The sequence below is a fragment of the Halichoerus grypus genome, chromosome 10 (genome assembly GCF_964656455.1).
Source record: "Halichoerus grypus chromosome 10, mHalGry1.hap1.1, whole genome shotgun sequence".
NCBI classification, from domain to species: domain Eukaryota; kingdom Metazoa; phylum Chordata; class Mammalia; order Carnivora; family Phocidae; genus Halichoerus; species Halichoerus grypus.
In genome coordinates this window covers 4,928,801-4,948,144 of record NC_135721.1, presented here as the reverse complement: position 1 = coordinate 4,948,144, position 19,344 = coordinate 4,928,801, and the positions used below count along the sequence as shown (strand labels likewise).

The 19,344-nt window shown below is 52.0% G+C and overlaps 1 protein-coding gene across 7 annotated transcripts in view; it reads right to left on the bottom strand.

The window, feature by feature from the left end:
- The window catches only part of RNF144A (ring finger protein 144A), a 115,289-nt gene that overhangs the window by 11,374 nt on the left and 84,571 nt on the right, over positions 1-19,344 (bottom strand). For all 7 annotated transcript variants that reach the window (XM_078055924.1, XM_078055925.1, XM_078055923.1 and 4 more), the window contains 5 exons: positions 18,072-18,176; positions 17,860-17,920; positions 11,976-12,183; positions 8,602-8,749; positions 3,123-3,212 (listed from right to left, as the gene is read on the bottom strand). In XM_078055924.1, the coding sequence (XP_077912050.1) occupies positions 3,123-3,212; positions 8,602-8,749; positions 11,976-12,183; positions 17,860-17,920; positions 18,072-18,176 (612 nt within the window). The remainder of the gene's footprint in view (positions 1-3,122; positions 3,213-8,601; positions 8,750-11,975; positions 12,184-17,859; positions 17,921-18,071; positions 18,177-19,344) is intronic.

Sequence of the window (19,344 nt, the reverse complement as noted above, 5' to 3'; positions counted from 1 at the left end):
CGCGTCCCCGCTTCATACTTCCCACACTCTGCTGCTTTTGTGACTGCCTGCACTTTCCTTTCAATGCTGGTCCGCTCACATTTTACCATTTCCCCCAAATCTAACACTAACTCGTGGGCAGCCTCCGTGGCTCTACCTACAGCCCTGTACTCCTGGGAGCACCTCACACCACAGGGAGGCAGATGCCTGTGGGAACCTACACCCCGCGTCCCCGCGGCCGGGGACGGCCGGGGACAGCCGGGGGGGGCCCCAGGGCCTCAGAGCTGCACTCAGAAGCCAGAAAGAGGGGACAGAAAGGTGTTCCAGGCTCCTTCCCGAGCAAGAGTGCGGGGCACAGACCCTTGTGTCCTGGTTTCCGTATTTCTCGATGCCACGAATGCCTGTTACAAGGACCTCAGTGCGGCCCAGGACCCCCCAGGCACACGCAACTCACTCAACTGAATAAACAGGCACAGGGGACAAGGTGTGACCGCCCAGGCTAGGGTCAAAGGGTGACACAGTTTCTACCCTGCTCGGGCGCTCACCTGGGGAGCTCACGCTCGCCACCAGCCGCCCTGGGGTTCGGCAGCTCAGGCCGCGTGGAGACACGCCGTGAAGGAGGTCCGGACCGAGCTCCAGCTGAGGCCCCAGCCCACGGCTGTGTCCACGTCCCCATGACACTGACAGCATTTCTGCCGCCCTAATGCCAAGTGAGGCCTTGTTCACACAGCACACTCGTAAACAAAGTAAACGTGAGGATACGAAGCCGATGCATCTGGGGAGGTTTGTCACACGCAAACACCACCCTTGGGCAAAGTCACCTTCCCTCCGCTGGTCCTCATGCCCGATACGGAAAAGACCAGAGCAGAACAATGTGACCGCCGAGTCCTCACCCTGCTCGGATTTCCAGTGATTCCATACGGATGCACACGAAGCTTCCGCTCACGGGGCGGCTCCGCGAAGGCAAGGTGCCCAGACCAATGCACGCTCGTCCCCGTAGACTCAAAGGGAAAAGCAGCGAAGGAGGAACACGGCCTCACTACAGTTCCCCTTACTGTACGGGGGTGAGGGTGTGGACATTGTCATGGGAACAACTGTGACCCCGAACGTGCTGGCCTGACCCCCAGTACTGCAGAATGTGAGCTTATTTGGAAATGGGATCTTTTTGGAGGTCATCATGTTAAAATGAGGTTATTAGGGTGCGGCCTAGTCCAATATGACTGGTGCCCTTATCAGAAGGGAAATCGGGCCTCAGATACAGAGCGGCACAGAGAACAGATGGCCTCCGCCTGACTGTCCCCCTCCGCCTGACTGTCCCCCCCGGCTGCCTGCCTCTTTCCCCTCTGCCTGTCTCCCCCTGCCTGTCTCCCCCTGCCTGTCTCTCCCTCTGCCTGTCTCCCCCCTGCCTCTCTCCCCCTCTGCCTGACTGTCCCCCCCGTCTGTCTCTCCTTCTGCCTGTCTCCCCCTGCCTGTCTGTCCCCCCCTCTGCCTGACTCTCTCCCCCTCTGCCTGTCTCCCCCTGCCTGTCTCCCCCTCTGCCTGACTCTCTCCCCCTCTGCCTAACTGTCCCCCTCGCCTGTCTCTCCTTCTGCCTGTCTCCCCCTGCCTGTCTGTCCCCCCTGCCTGTCTCCCCCCGCCTGTCTCCCCCTCTGCCTCTCTCCCCCTCTGCCTGACTGTCCCCCCGTCTGTCTCTCCTTCTGCCTGTCTCCCCCTGCCTGTCTCCCCCTGCCTGTCTCTCCTTCTGCCTGTCCCCCCCTCGCCTGTCTCCCCCTGCCTGTCTCCCCCTCTGCCTGACTCTCTCCCTCTCTGCCTCACTGTCCCCCTCGCCTGTCTCCCCCTGCCTGTCTGTCCCCCCCTGCCTGTCTCCCCCTGCCTGTCTCCCCCTCTGCCTGACTCTCTCCCTCTCTGCCTGACTGTCCCCCTCGCCTGTCTCTCCTTCTGCCTGTCTCCCCCTGCCTGTCTGTCCCCCCCTGCCTGTCTCCCCCTCTGCCACAACCCCCACTCCCACAGCCAGCACCTCCTCATTACTGTGAAAATTATTCAAAGGAAACCTCATCTAAAATGCCATTGGGGGCCAGCAGGTAGAGCTCACCTGTCCTCAGGGGCAGACCCAACAGGGACCCGCACTGGGATAGTACTTTAGCTGCTCCTTTCTGCCCCAGCAGCAGGAAGGACAGTTTCTTCCCGCCCCCCACCCCCACCCCCGTCCCTGCAGGACCAGCCCAGCCACTGAGAGATGCTCACAACTCAGCCAGTGAGAAGCCACGACATTTGGAGCTCCCAGCTTATTCCAAAGGACTTTTGATGTTTGTAACAGCCTTCCCAGTGGCCGCCTTTCTTCTATCAAAGAGACTTGCTCTCCTTTATTCTCCAGACCTGCCTATGGTTTAGCCGTAGCTTGCCTGTCCCAAGTGGCATTCCTATGCTATTCCCAAATAAACCCATTTTTGCTGGTAAAATAGCTGGAAGTTTGTTTTTAGGATTAATATCACTCAGCACTCAGCAGTCCCCATGGGCACCACCTCCAATGGTCCTTCCCCGCCACGCCATCCCATCTCCTCTCCAGCTGAACTCCTAGCACCTGTCATCCCTGTCCCTGCACGGAACGCGGGTCCTGTAAGACAGGGACGCATCTATCTTATTCACTGGAGTACTTCCAGCCCCTGGAAGACTACCTGGTGTGCAGCAGGAAATAAATGGGTGTTGCACGTATGAATCAACATGAATGAATGCACTGGCCCTCTGTAAACCCCAGAGGCTGCTCAGACAATACCAGGGAGGGACTTTTTCCATTCTTTCTGTCCCCCTTTCCAGGACTAACTTGCTTACCTCAAGGTCTCTAGAGAAAGCTCTTCATTAAGGGCCACACAAGGATTAAGCCACCCAGTGGCTCATCACCAAAGCCGTGGGTAAGGTGCAGGTAATCCAGTCTGACGTTAAGGAGCTGTCACGTGCTAAACACGATGCATATTTACTACAACTTTGGGCCAGGGCCTCCATAAGCATGATGTTAGACCAAGAAAAATTCAGGCGGGACCCACACTGACTAGCTCTGCTTTTCCGTACAGCGCATCTCCAACCCCCTGGTGCGCACACACATTCTCTCTCCCGGAGATCAAAGTTCCAGGTGAGTCACCTCCTACCTGTGTCCGATGCCAGATGACAGATGCCCTGGAATGGCCCAGCTTATTCCGGCAGGGTCCTTTATCGTAATGGATCAGGAGGAAATCATCCTGCGAGGAAGAGAGAGAGGCGGGGGGGGTCATGGCAGGTTCCCCTCGGTTCGGTGAGTGAGTCCTGCCGGGGCCGAGTTTCTTTCTTTAGGCCCAAAGCAAGTGGGGGTCTGAGAAGGAGTGGGCGGCAGAGGAAGGACAGGCACCCACGCACCCACGGCGCTGGGCCGCCCGGCGGGACCTCCGTCCTCCATCCTCCCTAGAGCATCGGCCTTGGGCACTAGAGGGAGCCCTGCTCCAGATGTCAGCCTCTGGTTTCTGCAGGCAGACAATCTCTGGGATGCAGGCTTGTGAACAAGTAGGTCAGAGGCTCTGGGCCCTGGCTCTGTTTGATTCCACGGGCGCACGTCTGCCTTTACATCTTCCTGCCGCCCGCCCGGCAGGATTACCCCTGGATTAGAGGGTTCCCTTGATCTCCAGTTCATCCTCCTCCATTATTGTCGGGCTCCTCACCTGTGACGTGCTTCGTCCTTTCAGCTCAGACCACGAAAGCGCACTCATTACTCAGCAACAACTGGCTCGGGAACCATCTGCCACCTACAGCTCCTCCGTCTGAAGTGAGTTCTGACTCACGGAAACACCCTGTTCCTGCTGCCCTCCCCGCGCTCTCGCCTCCCATCCGACCCCCAGTCACTGTCAGGCTCTTGGCGTTGGGCCCCTCAGTGGGGGTCAATCTCGAACTATGTTCCCGGCTCAGTGCTTGGCACCCCAACCCTGAGCAAGCACCAGCCGAGCATGCAGGAATGGGTCTGCTACCCAACCCCTCTGCTCCCCGCCCACCCAACGCGAAGTACCATTTTCTCTCCTGTTAAATGTACAAAGACACAGCTCAATACATAGTACCAAGGAGGGAGGGGCCCATGGCTGTTTACTCATTTAACGGACGGTGTAAACAGACAGGCTCCTCCTGAGAAAGGAATAAATACATAAGCACCGGGTCCAGTGTCGCTGAGTGCACGGGAAGTCCCTCTTCCGAGAGCCGTGGCATGCCGCACATTCAGCTTGGCGTCCGGCCCTTAAAATCACCTCTGCTGGAACCCGACTGGGGGGCAAAGTCAGCGAACCCTGCTCTCCTCCCGAGACCGGTGCCAGCCTGCAGTCTGTGGACGGTACAGGGCATCCTCCTGGTGCCACAATGCACACTGCGCATCATGAAACCCTGGCTTTTCGGGGGTCGCAGCAGGAAGCCTTTGAGGGAGGTTGGAAGTCCCAGCCGGCCACCACCTGCCTCGCCCCCCTTTCCCCAAGTCCCCTCAATTGTGGGAGGAAGCCCAGGCATAAATGAAGAGAAAGCCTCTTCTAGCCGGAGCTTCATCTTCTCTGAAGCTATTTCTGACAACATCTGTCCACCGTGAACCCTTCCTTCCTTGAATTATTTTTTAAGATTGATTGATTGAGCATGTGAGCGGAGGGAGGGGCAGAGGAGAGGGAGAATGTCCAGCAGGCTCCCCGCTGAGCGCGGAGCCCAACACTGAGCAGGATCCTGAGATCATGACCTCAGCCGAAACCGAGTCAGTCGCTTAACTGACTGAGCCACCCAGGCGCCCCTCCTTGAACTCTTAATTATGCTTTCCTTTCTGCTGACATTCACTCGTACACTGAGATTAGCTAATTTTCCATTGCTAGGTCTCGTTTTCCCAGACTGCCTATCACAAAGCCTTGCACCCTAGGCTGCTGAATAGCTTTTGAATTAATTTTCTGAAACACAAACCAAAAAAATGGACAGGGCGATCCCCAGCTCCAGATCATGGGCTTTGCCACTCAGAGGAGTCCACTGGGGCTGGCGTGCTTCCTGAACAGAACGGAAGCTTGTTCAAATGGTACCTTCCACCTAAGATGCTTCTACAGAATATAAATGATTTCATTGTGACTTTAAGTTTATTGGAAACAGCCTTGGGCCGAACAACCCCCAGGACCTGCCAGGAATCTAGGTGTATTTCTGTGACAGGGACGCTTTGTCTTGACTATTGTTCAGGGAAGTTTCATTAAGCCCCTGGCTGGAAACAGAAACAATGGAACGTGTAGAAAGCTGCAATCACGGAGATGTTCAAAGATAAAAATAAACCCCCACGGGCCTTTTGTGTCAAACTCTGGCCTGAGGCTGGTCTGACCCCAAACTGGTTTTTTTAGAGACTGAAAGATGAAAGAGTAGATGCTGGTTCGTTCCTCACTCCTTCGGTGCTTTTGGGAAAGGCTGTTAAATCTTCCCTTTGGGAAAGGAAATAATTCCAACTCTCACAGAAAGAAAGCACGTATTAAATAAAATGGGTGTGTGGAACCAGCTGTGCAGTGTGGGCACCAATTACCTTAATAAATATCATCTATCTGCCCCCCCCCCCAGAAAATAGAAGAAAGAAAGAAAGTGCGAGTGTCCCTTGCAGCTGTGTGGCTGAGGCTGGGAGGGCATCACAGCAGGGATTCCAGGGAGCACGACGGGCGCACCCGTGAGGATCCAGGCCCGGTGCAGACGGGGGAATAAGGCACATGATGGAAGGAAGCAGCCTCACAGGATCTAGAACTCCTTGCCGAGTTCAGACGTGCAAGAGAAAGAGAAGTGACGTGCATTCCTGTCTTAGAAGCCCGGCAGGCCTCCAGCCAGGTGTTCGGGCACTTGTCTTAAATCACGGTGATCGTCCTGGATTAACTGCCCCCTTGAGAATCTGCTTTCTAAGGCCACAGGGTCCTTTTTCAGCAGCTCTTCGTTTACAAAGACAAACAGGAAACGCTTGGCCAGGAGGATGATGACTTTCAAGGTGGAAAAGGGCAGGGTGGTGCCCACGTCCTTAGTTCACGCAGAGTCGGGATGGCCGGGCTTCAGAACTCAGACACACAGACAGACAGACAGGATGTTTCTCCAGGGACCAGAGCAGGGTCAACAGCCTTGTGTCCATGAAGACAGCTCCCATTCCTGTAGCTTCATCAAACAGGGCAGTGATCACCCCAGAAACTCCACCTTCTTCAGCCTGTTTCCAGTACTTTCCCCCAAAACTCTTCAAGGAGACTGGATAACACAGAATAAAACTGACATTTCCCTTCTGTTCCCCTTCAGGAAAAGCTATAAGGAGTGGCAAACTGCAGACCAGATACTAGATGATACATCCTAATTTAAAAATCAGTTTTCCCCCTAAAATTGGAACATGATAAAATACAAAACTATATATATAATATAGACAAAGACTATACATATATATATAATATAATTTCATACACATATTGTATACATATGTAGTGCACGTATATGAAAACCTTAAGGCCCTAAGGACTTTGTAGTGCTTGAGACATCCTTCTAAACATCTCTTACCACCACACAAGGTCACAGAACACACTTGTTTGGATCTAAGCTAAGGAAGATTAATCTTGCCAAACTGATTTATTAAACTTGCCTTGGATAAGAAAGTGAAACCTCCAGGATGGCAAAAGGGTAATATCTTCCCACGACTGGTTCAGCTACACACAGCTCTACTGTACATGCAGTAATTCATAGTTAATAAAGGAACAACAGACTTCTCAAAAAAAAAAAAACAAAAAACCCCAAGAGAAACAATCTATCTAATATTTTAAAAAGGTGACCTTTAAGTTACGACCTATTACCTTCTTTAAGATTCCATCTCAAATAGGCACTTACTTTCTTCCTGACAATCTGTAGGCCCATCCTGAGGACAACAGGCAAACTTTCAACTTAGCCCACTGTTAGGGACCCTTCCTCCTTCAGCTTGGCAGCCCTGAGAAGATGGCCCTTCTCGGCCTCAGGAGCTAAGCTGACTGCTCTGATGTGGCCCCCGGGACGGACACTTCCCCCGACCAACGCTTTGATGTCACAGAGGTAGGGAAGCAGGGGCAGGCTGGACAACCGAACTCCTGACAAGGTAAAGCAGGGATCTGTGGCAACCCTCCTTTATTTTAGTTAGATCTTAATGGCTTAATACTATTTTTGGAAGAGGTGGACACAGTGGTCCTTGCTGTGTAAGACAGATATATATAAATACATAGGACACATGACTTGATTTGCTTTGACAGTCACTAACCACAATGATTTTAACAGATTATTTCTGCTACTTAACAGAGTTTTAAAAACCTATGTACAGGGGCACCTGGGTGGTGCAATTAGTTAAGCATCTGACTCTAGGTTTTGGCTCAGGTCATGATCTCAGGGTCATGAGGTGGAGCCTGGTGTCAGGTCCGCACTGAGCATGGAGTCTGCTTAAGATTCTTTCTCCCTCTCCCTCTGCCCTTCCCCACTGCATGCACACTTTCTCTCACATAAATAAATCTTAAAAAAAAAAAAAAAGCCCATGTACAAATAAACTCTTCTAAAACTAAAGTCAGAATGTCATCACTTTGGCAAGATGCCCTTTCTCCTAATATGGGTGAAGAAGGAAAATATGGAACCAAAAAGAAGTGTCCTTCACATCTGGCCTTAAAGCTCCAGAAAAAAACAGGTGCTTTGAGAGGGGAGGGCCAGGCGCTCCCAGCAGGAACTTAGCACGTGCAGAGACACTGGGGTACAGAGCGTTTGGGAAACACTCAGCACAGGGCATGCTTGCGAGAAGGTGGCCATATGAGGCTGGGAACTTCCATTCTGTCAGATGGCTCAGAGTGTGTGTTTTTCTGCCCTGAAGGTGACAGAAGCTGACCAAAGTAACTGTGCCCCCACCACCCCGTTTCCCTGTCCCCTGCCTCTGTTCATCCTTCCTATTCCACCAACAGCCCCTGCTGTGCGCACTACATGTTTACATCCCCCCAGATTCATATATGTTGAAGCCGAATCCCCCAGGCCCCATGTGATGATACCTGAAGTGGGGTTTTTGGGAGGTGGTTAGGTTCCCATGAGGTCAGGAGATGGGTAGGTACCCCATGATGGGATTAGTGTCCTTATACAATGAGGGGGAGACACCAATTTCTCTCTCTGCCACGTGGGGACATAGGGGACATAGTGAGAAGGTGGCCATCTGTAAACCAAGAGGAGGGTTCTCTTGTCTCTCTTGGCCCTGGGGTCAAATGCCAAGAACCAAATCTGCTGGCACCCTAATCTTGGGTAAGCTACCATTTATTCTTCCAGAGCTGTGAGGAATAAATGCCTGTTTTTCAGCTCCCTCTCTCTGGTGTTCCGTTACAGCACACTGAGCCAAGACAGTCCCCACAGACAAAACCTAAGATCCTAAGACCCCATCCACCTGAGCTGAATCCTAAGCCTGAGCTGACCTTCTGCTCCCCAGAACTCCTCCTGGTACCACTGCACTTGATGAGTTCATACTTTCATAAGCACAGAAAAACATCTAATAATGTTATTTCTATTTCCCAGGCACATTCTCTAAGCTCTTTAGGAAATGGCTAGGGTGTTTCCCACTGCAAGTCTGAACCTCAAAGCCAAGCTCAAGGCTGTACTCACGTCCAGAGACTCGAGGCAGTACCAGCAGAAGGCGTGTTTGCAGTTCTTACACATCATCTGGGCGCACCCTTCGTCCCGCTCGATGTAGACCTTGCACTTGGGGCAGCGCTTGATGGGCGCGTCGTCCTCCTCCAGTTTGAAAGCAGAGCTGCAGGAGAGATTCCATCATCGCGAGACTCAGTGGGACCCCGTTGGGGGGGGAAGGGGAGGGGCCCTGTCAGCACCAGCAAGGCTAAAACCATTAGTGCAACTACAGGGGCCAAGGCCACTTGTTATTCAATGTTATAAAATGAAACTAAGACTCCATAAAACAATCGCCAAAAAAACCTGTGGATCAGCCAGTTGCATTTAAGGGGAAAAAAGCAATATTGGTATGTATTTAAGTTTAGATATGTGTAGACAAAAGAAATTATGACAAAGGCTTATAAAGAAGGTGTCTGCGTAACGGGGCGATGGTCAAATTTTACGTCTTCATTCATATATTTGTATAATTTCCAAAGGATCGATGATAATTTTTATGCACTTCGCTATTGTCAGAAAAAAATAAATGTTACAAATACATGCTCATCGATCAGCTAGATCTACTGGGCCTGTCTTTACAGAATCACTTTGCTGAGAAGTCTGGCGAGGCTTGCAGTGCTTGGCGTGATGGGCTGTAAGCCTGGGCTCACGTGCTGGCGCTATGCAGCCCGGCCGTGTCTGGGCCTCAGGCCTCTCAGGGCGAGCGTGCTGGAAGATCACACACGACAGCACACCGCAGCATCGAGCACGGGTGAAGCTGGCCGATAAATGACAGCAATCATTCTATGCTGCTAATAAAGAGATGACATAGATATTTCGGTGTGACTCCAGAAGAATGTCCATCCTATGCCATTAAATTTAAAAAGAAAGCTAAAAAATATGTGCATGAGAACATCTGGATGAAAAAATGGTAAACTGCTACAAGCAGTTATCACTATAGGAACACATTTGCTCTATTATCTGAACTCACTGCATCAGTCCAACATCACCAGAAGAAAAATGATCTCCCACTGGAGTGAGCAGCCCTTCTAGAACCTAATGCATTCATGAGCATACATGCACTGAAAGCGAGCAAATTCTGGCATTTGGAGTGCATTCTGGTGGAAGGATCTTCCACAAGCATCATGGTAAATATAACGATTAAAATCGTTTGACTTTCGTATGAGCTATCTGATAATGAGGGGAGGCGCCTCCTCAGTGAGGCGTGGGCTCCAGCTGAATGCGGTTCTGGGCTGTTCACTAGGAGGTGGTGACCAGTGAGGACATGGCGGCAGGAGGCAGAGTGTCCTCGCGTGAGGAGCATGGGGTCCAGAGACAGACAAGCCCCAGCCGTGCGGCTCGGGTACCAGCAGCGTTAGTGTGCCCATCCCATCCGCTGCTCGGAGTGAGGCTAGTGGCACCCACCTCAGGGTGCAGCGAAGCTTGAACGGGTTTCCGTGCACGTGGTACACAACCCAGAACCTGGCAGGGGGGCAGTCAGCACTCAGCAAGTGGCAGTTATTACAGTCTCTCTGAAGGGAACACTCTCTCCTGCTCCAATTCTTGTCTAATGTGAAGGCAAAACACACAGCAAGCTGGCTGCACAGGACACGACTCCAAATGAGCCAGGGCAGTCACACGCAAGTGCCCCCAGCGGGCCCCGGAACACAGTCAGCTCCGCGCGATCACAAGCTGTGCCCTCCTGCAGATTGCTGCAAAGAGCCCCAAGTCACGAGGCACCAAATCCAGTGACTGAGGGTGGCTATCGGGTTAGATAATATTGTTTCAGTTTGAAAGCCAGTTGTGACCTTAAAGTAATGGAACTAATTTCCTCATGTGATTCATAAGCTCATTTTGAAGGAAATTCCATGAACGGGGGCAGTGTATCGGTGGGGAATGAAGACCATCTCTTCTCAGGGAGACGTTAAAATGGAAACAGTTCAAATATTTAAGTGCTGGTGTGGTGTGGCGTGCCTAGAAATTCACGTGGTATGGACGACAGTTTTCATACATCTCCCGGCATCTGAATTATATTTCAAATTATTATTAATAACAGCCCTTACTATAAACTCAAATTTATGAAAGTAAATAAGGCGTCTTTGACCACTTCAAGATCTTCACGGGGCAGACACATCGTAGTGATTGAAGCTGGTCAGGTGGTGGTTGGGAGCATGGCTTAAGGGAAGATGGAACGTAAGACAACCCTACCACATGGAAACAGGAGGTAAGCGATTCATCCCGGCATGAGTGCTGGCTGGATGCCAAGACCTGGGGTGACAAAGCTCAAGCAGGCGCAGGCCGTGATGTGGGGAGCTCAGCCTACTGGAGGAATCGGCCGCACACGCAGATGACCTCCAGCGCAGTACGGCTGGTGTTGTGACCAATACAGACCATCTCCAGTGAGGGGCCCAGAGGGTGGGGTCAGCAGCTCTGCCCTGGGATCGGGGTAGCCTGACGAAGGACGGACGTGAGCCTTGTATTTGAGGGCGGCAAGGAGTCTCCAGGGAAAGGCGGGTGGTGAGGGGCAGGCACGGGCTGAAACGTGCAGACTCGGGAGAGGAAGGGTGGGCCAAGAGGCTCTCTGCGCAGGGGGAGCCGCGGGGAGTGGGGGCGGGGCAGCAGAATGGGGCGAGGAAAACAGGGAGCAGCTGGTGACCACACCTTTGGGTGGCCGGTGGGAGTCCCTCGATCAAGAACGCGGCTGCAACAGGTGCAGGGCCAACACGATCCTGGGGGACCCATCTGCGCTACAGACTTTATGGGACATAAATAGCTGAATATTACCGATTCCTTCTGATTCACCCTGCTTAACTTCAAGGTACATACACTGATGCTGCAGTGTCCACCTGGGCATCGGCCTGAGGGTCGGACCAGGGAACGAGAGGGCAGAGATGCAGCCATGCCTCCCCCGCTCTTCTAGGGAAGGGCAGGCCCTTGCTCTCAGGCACCTGGAAACCTGTTTTTGGCGATCCCTTTGGTATTTGTAGCTACTGCCCACCTACTCTGGTCCCTGTCCCCGTCTCAGATCACCTTCCACACCATGGAGTCTTGGAAAACTCCAGGTACGATGTGACTTCAAACTCCTGACGGTAACAGGCCATCCACAGGTTTGTCTTTCCGGACAGGCCGAGTGCAGTCAGCTCCCTGTGCACCGCTAAAACGCCACTGCTTTGCACAGTACCTGACACATCATCAGTTCTCAAAAATAATCAACCACCCACCCACCCGCCCAGGTTTAAATGGGGCTCAAGAGGAAGAGACTGATCCAGAAGCAGTCATGTCTCCAGAGACACATTCAGGGAGCAGCGGCCTCCTTCTCCTCCTCCTCCCCAGCCCTCCGCCCACGCCTGCCGCCGGAGCTGCGCGGAGGGTACCTGGTCTCTCCGGGAAGGAAGGTGGTCGGCAAGCTCTCCGGGCAGCCCTGGCCAGGGTGCCAGCTGGCCTTGCAGGCGGAGCAGAACTCCATGTCGCAGGCCTTGCACTGCACCAGCTGCGGGGTCCGCAGCCCCATCTCCTGAAGCTGGCACACGGCCTGGCAGGCGGAGGCCGGGCACCAAGTCCGACAGGGGTCCAGGAGCACCTCTAGCACAGGGAGAAAGAACGGGCAAGTCAACGTCTGCACACGAAGGATCTCACGGGGTGTTCGGACTGAGGGATCCCATCAGCGCGTGGCTTCACATTCTTAACAGTCTTTCTATGTCCTTCACGACCTGGTGCCTGTCTGGCTCTTTCTCCTCCCCTCCTCTCGCTCCCCATTTCCGATCCCACCCGAAACACACCCAGTGTCCTTTAGAGATGCTGCTGCCTGCACCCAGAATGCTGGTGGCTCCCAGGAAGCACCCCCCCACCCCTGACGGCCGGTCTGGGTTCCCTGTGAGCGCCCACAGGCCAGGGTCCAGGCGCGCCTTCTGCTTCCTTGTTCACCTCCCCAGGGCGCAGCTTCCTGAAGTCAGGCCCACGTCTTCAGTCTTGCTGCCTCACAGTCTGGCCCAGTGCAAGGCACACAGCGGGTCCTCGGACAACGTTTGGTAAGGAGGATGGAAAGAAAGGAGGGAAGGAATGTGGCCAAATTCTTCTCATCAAATGACTCATTTGCCTAAGGCTGTTCCCCCTCCCAAATTTAAACCTAAGCCATGAACTAACTCCTGTGTGAAATGGCCAGGTTGCCTCTCCAAGTGGAGGCCAAGCTGCTAAGAAGCCCCATTATAGGAAGTTAGTGATGGAGTTTATTTTGAAAAACAGGATACCCTCCCGTTTCCACTCCTGATCAGTCCCGAGCTGCCCTTCTTCGTGAACCTGATTAATCGTTCCATTCACCGCCTGTCCGGGTGACACTGAATCCTCAGTGAGGGGCAGTGGCAGGGAGGACCTGACGGGAAACGACACAGAATGCTGCAGCTCTGCCAAAAAGCTATCACAGGCCAGAGGACTGGGTCATTTTCAAAGGCCCTCAAGTAGGCCGCTGGTTTCTAAGCTTTTCAGCCGTGGCTATGGGGAAGGAACCGGAGACCACGGGATTCTGCCAGGGAAACTTGGAAGGCAATGAAAGGGACTTGTGAGCTTCCTGGCTGTGTGACCGATCAACAGCCAGGGCTGGGTTAAGTTCACCTGCGTCGAAAACAGGATTTGCACGCACTGGGATCTACCACTGCCTGGGGGCTGGACGTGGGCTGGACGTGTGCCCAGACGTCACCTACACGGGCTGCCACAAGACACACGTAGGTGTGCCATGTTCCCCAATTAAACGGGAAGCCAGATTCAACCCTCTAGGAATAAGCTGTGTCAGGTACAGCCCTGAAAACAGTCTTCTATTCCAGGAACGAGAAAGCATTTTCTGCAAAGGAGCAGACAGTGAGTATATTTTAGTCTTTGAGAGTCGTGCGGTCTGTCTCCACCGACTCAGCTCTGCTATTGTAGCACAAAAGCAGCCATGCTGATCCGTAAATGAGTGTCCCAATAAAACTTTATTTACAATGCCAAGCCATGGGCCGGCCCACTCTGGGCCCACTGGCCAAAGCTGACCCACTCCTGCTCTAATCTAACTCCTCCTCGACCTGTTGTTTGGAAGGGAGAATTAATTAATGGCAGGAAACTATCAAATTGGTAGGTCTAGGGAAGATTTAGTAGAACCTGCTAATATAAAGGATCTCTGGAATCCAGGAAAATGTGCTACTTTTTAACTGACCTTCGTTACAGTAATGTAAAACCTTCATGATGTTCCTAATGGTGAGTGAATGAGGAGAATTAGCTCTTGTCATTAGCTGAGTTTCAGGGTCTGCTTTTCTAGGAATGTTTGCGGCCATCAGATCTGGGGGTGGCTGTGGGGCAACGAAGTGGTTGCCCCCGAGGCACATGTGTGGGGAGCTCACCTGAGCCTAGGGGACAGGAGAAAGGAGGAGGGAGAGAAGCCCTCCATGGAGGTCCCCACCCCGGGGAATGAAAGCGAGGCAGGTGACCCCGCTGCACTCCCCTCCCTGGTCTGATTCAGCTCCTCACCACGGTCCCCACACGGCTCCCTGTATTCGGTGCTAATAAGTGCTCTGGGGGAGCCCAGCCTCACCCCAGCTAGATTTTGGGGTCCCCTATGAGCACAGCACCTGCGAAGGGCAATGCAGGGTGCGGGCACTTAGCACGCTAACCACCACACGACACGGGGAGAGAGGTCCTCAGCCTGCTCTGTTCTCTTCCATCTCGACGCCGTGGTCAGTGCTGGTCTGTCTGAGAGCGTTGGCAAGCACGCTGCCCTTACACGGACCCTGCGGGTTCCCCATGCTCCGGACCCCGGCGTCTACCGTGAGGAGTCTGCGGCGTCAGGGCGGGCGGCACTCACTCCCGCACCTTGTGGCCATGACCCACCTCCCACTCCCTCTCCTGGCACAGCGAAGGCAGCTACTAGGCTGCCTCATCGGCAGAGGCCCAGTTATATTAAGGAGCGCAGGGCAAGGAGACCTAGTTAAGGTTTCCATGGTAATGACTTAAATTTTGTGACTTTTGTCCTCGTGGAGCTGTGACAGGAACTGCCTGTCCCCGGGGGAGAGATTTCCTATCAGAGAGGAAAAGGGCAAAGAATCTGTCCCAACCGGCCGAAGGCAAACACCGTTCCCCTGCGGCCAGGACACCTCAAACCCTGCGAATACAGCCCCCGGGGCTCTTCCCGTGGACTTGTCCTAACATTCCCATCATCACTCCCATGCCGAATTCCGCCAGCTGGTGTACAAGACAGGAAACGATCAGTAAGAAAATCCACACTGGGGAGCACCAGGGAGCTCTTCTTTTTGGGAAGCATGTAGGTACAGACATCTAGGGCTATGGATCACATATATACCTAACGATATACATTAGGCACGTTGTATCTTCGATACATTGTATCTAATGTCTTATGTAGACACGTCTGGGTAGAGCATAGGTCTTCAAACAAGGCCAGCAGCCTATTTTCTGGCACACCTTAGAAACTAATCTCATCTTCCATCTCCCCAAGACACATTAATCATAGATAAAGGAAGCAGGTCCCTAATAGCTCTGCTTATAAAAAAGCCCAAGACTTTTTTAAAAGGTGCTTTTCTTTTTAAAGTGGTTTTCTTGGCGAAGCGTGCTAGGAGAGGTGAGGTTCTGACTCTCACTACGCGGCTGGCCAGGCCCGCGCTCTGGCCACAGCAGCCCCGTGGCAGCGCATCCCGCCCGGTGGGGACTCCTCGGCCCCAGTCAGGCCTGCTTACGGATGGAGCAGCTCAGCAAGTGAGTTCATCTCTCTGGGCTTTACTCTCAAGGAAAGCACCGACACCAAGCAGGACAAGCCTGACGTCAGCATTCATCGGACCTGCTATCCCAAGGATAAAGAGCCCAGGAGGCTGCAGGCCCCGCCTCTGGATGGCAGGAGCTTCAGGAATGAGGAACAGGGAAAAAACACCTGCAGCCTGTCAGGGTGGCTGCTCAGCCAAGAGCACAGGCGAAGCCTGGTGGGGCGTGCGAGGGAGTGAGCCCCCCGCAGAGCCTGCCCCCAGAGGCCTCTGGAGTCTGCCACAGGGGCAGGTGGGCACTCGGAAAGAAAAACAAGCCCACAGCTTCCTTGCCAAAGATGCCAACTGGAGGAGTGGGGGAGAGGAGATGAAAATCAAGCTTGCAATACCTGAAACTAATATAACATTGTGTGTCAACCGTACTCCCAATTTAAAAAAAGATCAAGGCGGTTACATGAGATGAGACATGCTAAGACCCAACGGAAACAATGTTTGCAACTTAAACCCATTAGGAACTAAGTGTTGTCAGAGGACCTGGGAGCTGGGTTCTCTTCCCAGGGCGGCCTCCCTGACTGCATTTCAAAACCTTTTCTGGTTTTTTCTGACCGAAACTCGCCTTCTGATCACATCTCAAAACTTGTTTGATGTACTTGCTGGAAGCAATTGCTTTACTTTAGCTCCAACATTTTAACATTTCATTCAGACAGGTCTTTGGTCATATTAAGTCTGAGTTCATTTTGTGTTTTTGTTGCTTTTCACATAGTGCTAGCAAAATGTTCTCAAGTAATATAACAGGCTTGAGAGATTTTGTTCACCTAAGTCAAGCTGGCTTCATTTTTATGCAAAGTTTAAAAAAAAAAAAATCCCTGACTGAGCCAAAGCACTTGAAATTACAAAATATTTGAAAGCACAAAGTTGAAAATATTAGGTAGGAACATTTATGCAGCTGCATTTTTAAATGAAATTCAAGGTCAGAGAAAGTTAATTTTCTTATAACCCAAATAACTACCAGTTTCTGTCGAGATTCTCTCTGGAAAATATCTTCAGAAGAGCCTCAAAGTCTCAGAAATCCAAATTAATCAATTTTATAGCTCTACATGCTGACTTCTGTATCACATGGTATTACATTTAAACTATAAACCACCCCAAACCAAATGATATATGCCATTTAAATAAAAAAGCTCTTGAAAACAATTTCAATGTCATCAGAATCCCGTTTCATTTTTTTAAGTTGGCCACACACTGCCTTTTTTTTTTAGAAGTAAGCCTCAAGAGGAAATGCAACTATCTTTAGCATTTCTTAAAAAAAAAAAGAAAGAAAAAGGAAGGAAAGAAAGAAAGACCTTTGCACATTCAGCTAACCTAGGAATCTCCTGATCCTTTCCTCTGCTCTATTCTGCGTTCTTCCCATCTTGAGTGTTTTCCTGTAAACGTGCAGCCCAGGGCTGCATCTCAGTAATGAGCTTCTGATGCAGAGGAGGCAGGGAGCGGGGAGAGCGCACTTGAACGATTACAGTCTGAGCTGAAAAGGTCAGAGTTTGGATGTGGTGTCTTCACAGTAAAATTGTGCCTAAGGAGCATCATCTAAACATGTCTGTTGTTATGCTCCTTTTCAGGTGAGCCCAAGGTCCAGGATATACATGAGAATGAAGCCAAATGGAAGCCACTGACTCTTTAAAACATCATTTTATGACCTTGGCACACTTCAGAGAGCCAAGCCAAAGACCAGTCCTGGGCATCCAACACGTTTCAATGCTTGGCAAGGCCACCTTGAAAATCTCACCTCCGCTCCGCCCGTGCCGCACAGTGCTCCTGGGGAACCCTGAGGTCTGTGGCAGGCCTGGCTCCCGCCAAGAAGGTGTGCAGGACACCCTGGAGGTGGGGGCAGATCTGGTCCCCACTGCTACCACCACCCACTAGAGCTGGAAGTCTGGGCAAATTGGTCAGCCTCTGTGGGGGCCACATTAACAGAAGGGGACAAGCTTGCAGGGCTTTTGGGATACTTACTGAGACAAGGGACTCGGGACCTGGCGCCCACGCGTCCAGATGCACCCCAGGTGCAAAAGCACAGGTTACACTCTCCTGTCAGGATGCCGGTCATTACACTTTCACCCACGCGTGGCCTCCCAACTTCCTTCTGCCCCTTTGGATCTTTTAAATTCTGCACCGTCTAAGAATTTAGTCCCCAAACTATTAGCCATAATCCGGCTGCAGAATAATCATGCCCCATGAGGGTCAGATCGCTTTAAACCACCCCCTAAACCCAAATCCCTGCAAATGAGTTGTGTTTCAGGATTCCTTCTTATTGCCACATGGAACCCCAACAAAGGCCTTCCACCTGGGAGCTCTGCAGAGAACTCAAAATGACCACGACATCTCAGAAACCTAATTTACACTGATGCTTTCACTTTCACTGCAGCCGAAGGATGGACAATCCTATCCCCCAAAAGCGCTCCCCGCGATGTGCCTGCCGGTACTCCACCACGGGAATCGTAACCCGCTAACCCGCCCGGGCACCTACCTCTTTCAAATTGTAGCTTTTTGTATCTTTGCATAATTTCAGCAGCGACCATGCACTCAATCTAAGAAGAAAAAAAACACAAACAGGAAGTATGACAAGCTGTGGGCTAGAACACAGCCCAGGTCGGCCTAAGCAGAGCCCACGACCCCCAGCGGAGCTACGCAGGACGCCCTTGCACCCGTTAAAAACCAGATTTGTTCAGATGCTCGTGCCTCGTCCTCCTGCAGATGGCCCTGTTTAGGGCAGGCCGCATCGGGGCAGCTGATCGCAGTTTCTAGTCCTTCTTTGATCAAGAGCTCGACATACTGTTTCAGGCACTGAAAAAAAACAAAGAACAGAGAAGTATCTGTCAACATCTTTATTCCTTAAGGGCGAAGACCCTGAAATACATAATCCAGCACACCGCCTATTTTCATTATTTTCCTATTTTCACTGTGTAGCCCAGAGCGACCACCAAAGTAGAGGTTCTGTTCACTCGACGAGTATTCCAGGCCACAGAACGAAGGCTGCAGGTGGGGTCCCTGCACACAAGTTCAGCAAATACCACGCCAGTGCATCTCACAGTAGGAGGAAAGGAGGAGAGGGAGGTGGGGAAGGAGCATTTCTCAAATGCATATCAGACGCCAGGCACTGTACTCAATCCTTCCTATTCCATTGTTTCACGTACGCCTAAGATCATTCTTACAGGAAAGGGAGGACAGTTGCACCTTTCAGGTGTGAATAGAGTCACTGAAGAAGGGGCTTGCCGGCTGAGCCAGACAGCAAGGGCAGAGCCCTGACTCAAGCCCAGCCTGGCTCGACTCGGAAATGCCCCTGCGCTCCCCGAGAACCTGCACATAGATGCCAATCCTCACCCCTGACACCCCACTTCCCAGCAGTTACTTACTACAACTGCACCTACTTGAAGAACTGCTCAAAGTCTCGGGTCAGACAGACAAAGTGGGAGACACAGCAGAGTTCTATGGAGGAGGATGAGGTCGTACACAGTACCGATTTACTCCTGCCTCAGTCTACGAGCCTGGGAAGCCCACACTCCCCTGAAGAGCACATTATGAAGCACAATTAGAAGAAAAGACATGGCCTCCCCTGGTAGGCTCACTACCAAAAGTAAAATGAGACAGACTTTGAAACGCTCATAGGAGAACTCAAAGAGCACAGAAACTGTGGCCATTAGGTGGAGAAACCAGCAAAAACCATCTCAACAGCATCCCCATATCAACCTGCAGTCACAGCCCCAGTCCAGTATTTGGGGTTCATGATGCCAACACCACTGTTATATTAGCACTATTAAAAATAATCATGATTCGGGGCACCTGGGTGGCTCAGTCGGTTAAGCATCTGCCTTTGATTCAGGTCATGATCTCGGGGTCCTGGGATAGAGTCCCCCATCAGGCTCCCCGCTCAGCAGGGAGCCTGCTTCTCCCTTTCTCTCTGCCTCTCCCCTGCTTGTGCTCTCTCTCTCTCTCTTACTTGCACAGTCTCTCT